The sequence below is a fragment of the Hesperophylax consimilis genome, chromosome 20 (genome assembly GCF_061612785.1).
Source record: "Hesperophylax consimilis isolate HC1 chromosome 20, BYU_Hcon_1.0, whole genome shotgun sequence".
Lineage (NCBI taxonomy): Eukaryota > Metazoa > Arthropoda > Insecta > Trichoptera > Limnephilidae > Hesperophylax > Hesperophylax consimilis.
Genome location: NC_142855.1, coordinates 9,284,188 through 9,293,519, shown reverse-complemented (window position 1 = coordinate 9,293,519; position 9,332 = coordinate 9,284,188). Strand labels below are relative to the sequence as shown.

The window sequence follows — 9,332 nt, the reverse complement described above, 5'->3', positions numbered from 1 at the left end:
TATCACTAGATAATAAATGAACAGGCTCTGCTGTTATTTAAGTTAAGTTTCGTACAAACAACAAACATTGTTTAAAATTGGGCTGTGTTTCTACATGCGTTAAAAAGTGATTAAAACAATCTTTGAAATTATACATTTCTGAACGTGTCATCAAACTAATTTTGAAAATATGAATAATTCTTCCCAAATTACATCGATAACAACATAAAGAATTATTCAAAACCTTTTTCAAACTCTCCAATGCCAAAAACAACCATTGTTTAACACCGATATTTGTGCAAAATGGAAAACCGACCAATATTTATGTCAGGATCTCTTTAAAATTTATAATTTAATGGTGCTGTGTCTCTCACAGCCATGACCAAAACGTTCGCTTTCTTCAGTACCTAATGTATACTCTAAACGAAAAACATAGTGCCATATCATTGATTATATAACTATATGATTATGCTTTAAATTAACCCAAAGAATCGTAGGTACGTGAGCTTGAGGAATTGTTTTCTTAAAATTTTGTTGTTCAAAAACCAATTGACCTAAGTAGATTACCGCCGCTAGAAATAACATTCGTAAAATACCTTATTTCCTGGGAAACTCTCCAAAACTGGTCACATTTGATGACTCATAGACAAATTCCAAATGACAGAGTGCCTCAAAGTAGGAACTTTACAATATTGTTTTTCTCATCATAAAAACATAAATTGTCTATGAACTTCATAACCTCACTTTTTGATGCACGTGTGAGCAGTGTTCACCGACACGCTGCGGCCGCGCTTCATATCGCCGCATGTTTTTTCCAAAACTAAACACGTTTCGTGAATAACAGTGACAACAACAAAACAGAACTATAGTTTAACGCGTTCTCCAGTGAAGTTTCCATTGACGTATAGTACTTTTTCCCGTGTTTTAATCCAGAATGACAGACGTCGCTATGGCGTTCCAGGGGTCTGAGAAAAAGAAGAAGAAGGATAAAGGAATCTCAGTTGGAGAGTTTCAAAAGGTCGGTGACTTCAAGATTGAACCTTCCGAGGCTGTCTCCAAGCTGGACACCGCTTTCTGGCCGCTCTTACTGAAGAACTTTGACCGTCTCAACGTGCGCACTTCTCATTACACTCCCCTGCCCTTCGGCGCCTCTCCTCTCAAGAGGAACATCGTGGACTATGTCAAGTCCGGCTACATCAACCTGGACAAGCCGAGCAATCCCAGCTCTCACGAGGTGGTCTCCTGGATCAAGCGCATCCTTAAGGTGGAGAAAACAGGCCACTCCGGCACACTAGACCCTAAAGTTACCGGCTGTCTGATCGTGTGCATTGAGCGCGCAACAAGGCTGGTGAAGTCGCAGCAGAATGCTGGTAAGGAGTACGTGGCAGTTTTCGGACTGCACTCACCCGTGGAGAGTATCCAGAAGGTAAAGCAGGGACTGGAGAAGCTGCGAGGAGCCCTTTTCCAGCGCCCCCCGCTCATCTCCGCCGTCAAGAGGCAGCTGAGAGTGCGCACAGTGTACGAGAGCAACCTGTTGGAATACGACCAAGAGAAGAACATGGGAGTGTTCTGGGTAAGCTGCGAAGCGGGATCCTACATCAGAACCATGTGTGTTCACCTCGGCCTCATCCTGGGAGTCGGCGGACAGATGCTGGAGCTGCGTCGAGTCAGGACCGGCGTGCAAGGAGAGAATGACTGCATGGTGACAATGCACGACGTGCTGGACGCACAATGGGTGCACGAAAACCACAAAGACGAGAGCTACCTGCGCAGAATCATCCGCCCGTTAGAAGGACTGCTCACCGGCCACAAACGTATCTTCATGAAGGACAGCGCAGTCAACGCGGTCTGCTACGGAGCCAAGATCATGCTGCCCGGAGTTCTCCGCTACGAAGATGGCATCGAGATGGACCAGGAAATCGTCATCGTAACCACGAAAGGAGAAGCGGTGGCACTCGCAATTGCGCTAATGACAACTTCCACAATGGCATCCTGCGATCACGGGGTAGTGGCTAAACTCAAACGTGTAATCATGGAACGCGACACCTACCCGCGACGATGGGGACTTGGCCCTAAAGCCTCCATGAAAAAGACTCTAATCAAAGACGGTAAACTCGACAAGTTCGGCAAACCCAACGAGAACACCCCGTCAGAATGGTTAACCGGTTATGTGGATTACGCCGGAGTCAAAAAAGAGGCCAAACAACAGAATGGAGATCAGGAAGAGGCCAAACCCGACGAGGAATCCCGTAAACGCAAGCTGAGCCTCAACGAAACCGCCGAGAATGAAGTAGCCACTCCCGACGCAGCCGAGAAGAAGAAAAAAAAGAAAAAGAAAGATCGGGACTCCGTTGCCCCTGACGAGAGCATCGCGGACGTTGCCACCGAAGACACCCCCAAAAAGCAAAAGAAAAAAAAGAAGAGCAAAGAAAGGGAAGAAGAAGAATGAAATAGTTGATATAGTTACTAAATCTGAAAGACAATATGTGCGAACTTTTAACATTATAAGTTTTTAATGATCATTCTTTAACATTATGGGTTTAAAATGATCGTTCTTTAACATTATGGGTTTTAAATGATCGTTCTTTAACATTATGGGTTTTAAATGATCGTTCTTTAACATTATGGGTTTTAAATGATCGTTCTTTAACATTATGGGTTTTAAATGATCGTTCTTTAACATTATGGTTTTTAAATGACCACAATATCATTAACATAACTTCAAGTGAGATACGACTCAAAGATTCTCACACTTAACTAGTATCATATTGTTTTACTTTTAGTGAATAAACCCGTATCTTGTTAAAATTGGCCACTTTTGGGATTTGAGCAGAATTGTCTGCGAAGGCCCAATACTTACAGAGATTAAATTCTTTTGCGCCCGCATTGAAATGGTTTACCATGCATTATCCTGCCCTGATAATTGACACTGTAAAGCTGTCCGAAATATGTCAGACTCGAGAGTTATTTAGAATCGAAACTGTAATTGGGACTCTTGCGCTTTATTCACTTAAAAATAAAACGTTTGGAGAAATTTTACATAATTTTAACAACCCAAAAACTACTCTCATCTCATCTTTGAATGTAATTTTTTTACTGCTTAAATTTCCAATCTCAAATGACAAATTTTTTCGTCATTATATTATCGAAGAGATATCTTTTTTCTGCGATTCATCTGAAATATATTTTTTTATAGAAAAAGCATATTTTTAAGTGTTAATTTTGTGCTGCGCATAATGGATAGATTATATTTTTTTATATCCTGACAAAAATTAAGGCATCAAAAATTGCCTTATTGATTTTTGGCAAGTTCGAAAAAAAATGGACTCCTTATTAGGCGAAAATTGCATTCAATATTGTTGATAATTCTTTTTAACACATTGTACGCGGACGCCACAGCAGTTGTTGCGAACGGTCGTGGCTAGGACGACAAAACAGTTGTTTGCGAACACGTATCAATGAAAATTGGCACGTAGCTTTGAAACGTCCTGCGTTCAAAGAGTTAACGGTATCTCATTTTTATTTTACCGTTATTTGCAAAGTTGGAACTTACCTCGTAGACATATTTGTTCAATAAGATTGAATGCATAATTTGAATGTGTTTGAGTTCATTATTAAAACGATGTTTATGATTGAAGAAAAGGAACTATATAAAGTTTATGCGTTTACAATGATGTTATATGATACGAGACAGTGAGAGTTTTTCTTTTCCAATTGAAAAATTGCTGTAAATATACATAATATGAAATAAATTTTTTGATTTCAATTTTATTGTTTTTGCTTATGAAGAAAATAATTTTGCTACAGCACGGAACCATTTATTGGGTAACCATGTGTTCATCAGATCGAAAGAGGCCGGTTTGCGAAGACCCTTTGACCTCTTCAACTGATCTCGACCCATCGCCTTGTGCTGCAGTGGGAGGGTTATATTCGTAAGTCCGTCAATCCTGGACATTGATTCCTAAATTCCTGCTGAATCCTCGTAAATTTTACATTCCCAGATCTTTTTCTCCTTGCTTTCCTTAAAAACTCACCACACAACATAGGCCCTGAGACAAATTATTTTTTCAGGGCCTCGCGTGTGCAGTTAATGTAAAAAAAATTGTATGTTCTGTAGAGAATGCTGCTTGAAAAAATAGCGCCATTTAAATTATCCCAAGTATTAATTGGTATTAATAATAATATTTAGATGATTTGTATAGCGCTGTTTTTGTGCAAAATCACCTCAGGGGCGCTGTACAAATATATAACACATTTCTACAATGATCTATGTTATTACTAGACATCGGATTATATGCACTAACAAAGTGCCAAAATATGCATGCAAATATACACTAAAAAAGGCCGAAATATGCACTAAAAACTCTTGATTTGCCCAAAATATGCACAATGCAAAATCAAAAAACCATTTATATTTTAATTAAAGACCATACAAAAACAGCGAAATATTCATAAAATTATGCATAGTTTTTGTGACAATATACAACTAAGTATTTTTCCAAATTTTTTGAGCTCAAATTTGTGACGTTTGTCACCCAGTATTAATTTGTACGCCGAAAACGACCTCTCTACGTCAACTGACGTCATTGGACAAAATTTAAAATTTGGCGCCATTTCTGGAGATATCTGTTTAGGCAGGGTGTGACCTGTGCCGTTGATGTAGGCATTAATGTTCTTCATATCTTCAAGACTCGGGTTTTTATGTAAAATAGAGTCTAACTTTTTACTAATCTTTTCTAATATTGAATTAGGAAGGGCGTTGGCGAGTTCGATCATTGTTTCCAGTATTTCTATTGCTTTAATTAGAGGAAGGTTTTTTTTTTCCAATTTTTTTATGGTATCTGGTAACTTGTGGAAATATGTTGAGATGAGGGCGATATTCTGTTTAATGGATGCGTCTTCAAATGCTAGCTTGCTTGAATGAATTGCAATGGCCTCAGAACTGTCAAATTGCCCAACTACTTGTTTTACGGCCTCAAAATTTTCAGCATAGAATAATACTGCTTTTAGCCAAGTACCCCATCGAGTAATTATGGGTTCTGGCGGCAATGCTAGATTTGGCAATTGCTCTTTATAAGACTGCACACGCGACGGTGCTTTTAAAAACACTTTTTTTGTAGAGGAAATCAATTTATTAACATTCCCATACTCTTGCCGTATCTCTTCTGCAAGGCGATGAAACCCGTGAGCTAAGCAGGTAATGTGTAGTAAATTTGGATAAAAAGTTTGCAAGGCTTTTACAGCTTTCACCATGTATGACCTCCGCGCTCGTGCCCTACGCGTCATCGTCACCTAGCTCCCTATACGTAGATGATACCTCCCGCTATTAAACGAAATATGCACGATTTGGGAAAAAAGGCTGAAATATGCATTCACGTCGTAATTAGAGACTTATATGCATTTGCATATGCAAATATGCAAATGCATATAATCCGATGTCTAGTTATTACCAGAGATGTGCTTTATTTCAAATAAATCCATTTCAAATGGAAATGCAAAATGGGTATTTTCCATTTTGCATTTTAAATGCTTTTCTAAAAACCATTTTGCATTTTGCATTTTAAATACTTTTCTCAAAGCATTTTCCATTTTAAATGCTTTTTTGCAACATTCTTCCTACTATCTCCACCATTGATGTAGTATACTAGATTAGCCCTGTCTAGTTAAATTCATTTAAAAAATAACGCCACGTAGCGTACGTCACAAATATGGAGATGAACTTAACAACCCAAGTCTGTTTAAACTCCTTGTACAAGCGTTCAAACTCGTAAGCGAAACCACGGAGAATTTGTTGTCAGAGGTGTTGTAATATGGACATAATTCAAATTTAAATATTTGGAACTGGGTTATGTTTGTGATGAAAAAATGACCTTGCCCATGAAGCAAAATAGCTTACTCTACACCAACAAAAGGTAAAACGCAATTCACTGTGCCCATTTCGCATTGCGACACAATGCGTAGGCCTTTTCATAAATGTGCTCGTGAACCAAACCAAAATTGTGTTGGGGTTATTTTTAAATGAATATGCCGTGTCTAGTCTAATTTAGTCTATGATCTCCACTCATCTTTTTTTCATAAGCCCCAAATATCAGTCGGTCCTCAACCTCGCTATGAGAGATAATTTACATTTGTCAAGTTGCTCCCTGGTAGTTGAGTGAGCCCTGGCAATTGAGTGATACCGTTACAAAAAATACTGATTCAAATACTGAACTTGGGGCCATGACGCTGTAATACTAAATGTTAGAAAGCAGTTTCTATGTTTTTACGTTGGCAACATTAGTCCCGCGCAAATTTTTTGTGGTTTCATAATCTGTAGTTGTGGTGTTTTTGGATTTACCATCATGTAATATGTTCTACATTGATGTCCATTATTAAATGACAAAATTGTTTAAAAATTCTATAATTATTTTAATTGTTTGACCTGAGAAACCATTTTGCATTTTCAATGCATTTTGAAAATGGGTATTTTGCATTTTGCATTTTGCATTTTAAATGCTTTTCTAAAAACCATTTTGCATTTTCAAATGGAAAAGTTTTGACCCATTTCCATTTTGCATTTCAAATGGTTTTGGGTACCCATTTTGCACATCTCTGGTTATTACTAACTAAATATGGAGATAATATACAGTACAATATTTACCTGGGAGGTCACTTGAGATTAACACTTAATTAACATTAACTAATTGTTTATTAGCGAAATTTAGATACAGGATTTAGGACATAATTGGATACAAGCACGGACGTATATATAGCTTTGATAAGGGGGGGGTCCGCAAATTAAATAAAAATATAATACGGCTTAATCGATTTGTATGCGGTTTTGTTTAACATTTTAGTCTATGTTTCATTCCAATCGGTTCATAAACTAAAAAGTTATGTTAAGAATAAGAATTTTCAACTAAAAATTAAGTCTACGCGAACAATGTCGCGGGCACCAGTTAGTTGTTAGTTAAATATAATTGTATTTCTTTCTGTTAAAAGGCGAAATGATTTTATAACACTTAGGTACACGTCGCATATACACTGAAATTACCATTTGTCAAATATTTTATGCTCACGGCAAAACATTTGTTTACAGAAATTCTCTGGGAATAAAAATAAGAGCAGGATAAAAGTTTTTAAAATTCTAGTAACTGGGTTCCTTCCTAATAAAATAAACAAGAGACTTACCTTTCTTCACTTCATCGTCATCAGTATCTGTGGATGGCCCCGCTCTATTTATTCCTACTTCTTCAATATGACAGGATTCCACATTGTCTTTTGATAAAAGTTCATTGGGATTTGGTCTCTCTTTCTTAGAAAAAAAACTCAAAAGAGATACCTGATTTGATCGTTTCATACTTTTTAAATGCGACACTTTTTTCTGTATTAAAACAACTGACAACTGCGCAACGCGAAGAGACAAAATAGACTAAACTAGATTCTAGCTTGGTATGGTGCGCGCGGCCGAAACGCGGGCGGCGGCGGCGCGCCGCGGCGGGGGCACTGCCCATTCCCCCGCTCCCCGCACTGTGGCGGACTTAAGAAACTATCGTATTCTACAATCGGCGCGGTGCAATGGGGGGGGTCCGGACCCCCAAGACCCCCCCCTTATATACGTCCGTGGATACAAGTGTACTTTCTCTCAGGAATGGTATATTTAATTTAAGGGTATGACAGCAAAGGTAAGTTCTTAGTTTAGACCTGAATTCTGTTGGACTTGATATGGATCTTAGTTCCGGAGGGAGTTTATTCCAAGCCAAACTGAAGAGTTTTATCTGATGACATACGAAGTAGTCCGGTTTCGGTTGACTGGAACATTCTGTACGCAGATTGACGATTTGCGAATAATTTATTTGAATTCATTGACTGGTTATTTACTGAGGCGGCAAGAGTCCTATGGTCATTAATGTGCTCACGCTGGGAGCTGGGAGCCGTAGTGTGGATCTGTATCGGGTAAGTCACATCGGGCGAGCATAGTATTCTCATTGCTCATAAGCTCTGAGTTCACAACTCCTGATCAATTGAGCCGACTCTTCGTGCCGTTCGAAAATATTGAGCTGGTGCTTGACTCTCACTCCCGAGTATAAACACTATAAGCAAGTTTTTTTTCCAAAATATTGCATTTTTGGACATTCAGGGTACCTACTGTAACATGTATATAATAATAATTATTTATTTATTTTGTAAGAAACAAACAGCTTTTATATAATATGCAGTGATAGATATAAATATACAAGTTAACTGAAGTCAAGCCACAGAATTTTCTTATGTTAAAGTGCATTAGAAATGAAGTTTTAGTATCTTAAAATTAATTTGGTGTTAAAGGAAGAGGATAGGAGATGCTCCCGATACATTCCATACTCTCATATTAATAATCGATCGTACGCATTACTTCATATCGATATTTCTTTAGGTTATTACCAAAAATGTCAATGCTGTAAAATTTTGTATTATATTGTGCACATATACGAGGAATTGGGGAATTTTTTCGAATGTTTGTTCTACACGAGGGTAGATAAAATAAATCAGATTGCCGGGTTGATCTAGACGGAATATGAAGATTTATTAAATTGGTAAGTTCTGGTGAGTCCAGACCATTATTTAGGATTTTAAATAATGTTCAGTCAAATGCTTTACAAGGGCATACAAGAATATATATTTTAATTACAAAATGAAAGATACGTCACTGAAGCACATGGTGACTTGCAAGGACTTGGGAATTGTGTATGACATTCGCTTAACATTTCACACTCATATTGAAAAGATCTGTAAATCAGTCACTAAGATGTTGGGTTTTGTAATACACAATTCAAAAGAATTGACCAAGCTTGCAGTTATAAGGCTGCTTTACTTTAGCTTAGTGCGTAGCATTCTCGAGAATGGATCTCAGGTATGGGGGCCAGAGGACACTGTCTATGTACTAATGGTCGAGAAGATACAAAGAAGTTTTTACGATACCTCTACATGAGAGAGTTTGGTTATTACCTATGGCTGTTTCCAACAGCACTTATCTCGGGAATGCTGGGTGTATGCAGCCTTAGTTTCAGAAGGGATGTTGCATTACTCCTGATGGCGTATAATCTTCGAAACGATTTAGTCTCAATACCAAAAATTCTGGCTAAAATAGGATTCTATGTCCTGGATAATTTAACACAGGCTTTTGATTCTTCCTAGGTGCAGAACTAACTTACCAATGTTGATGCCTTTGGGAAGAATCACTAGGTTAATTATCCTTTCCTTATCTGTGGTGTATATTTACTACACATTGCTTCTAGTAACTTTAATAACTCTATAAATATAATAAATTCTGGGTTCAAATTTTAGGTATTCCTCCGTTATACATTTTTGAACTGAATTAAAAAATAATATTT

The 9,332-nt window shown here is 37.8% G+C and overlaps 1 protein-coding gene across 1 annotated transcript; it reads left to right on the top strand.

The window, feature by feature from the left end:
- The first annotated feature begins 734 nt into the window (after positions 1 to 734).
- Positions 735 to 3,745, top strand: Nop60B (dyskerin pseudouridine synthase 1 Nop60B). The gene has a single exon (XM_089644246.1). It carries the CDS (start codon positions 914 to 916, stop codon positions 2,426 to 2,428), a length of 1,515 nt encoding a protein of 504 aa, XP_089500372.1. The 5' UTR covers positions 735 to 913; the 3' UTR covers positions 2,429 to 3,745.
- The last annotated feature ends 5,587 nt before the right edge of the window (positions 3,746 to 9,332 follow it).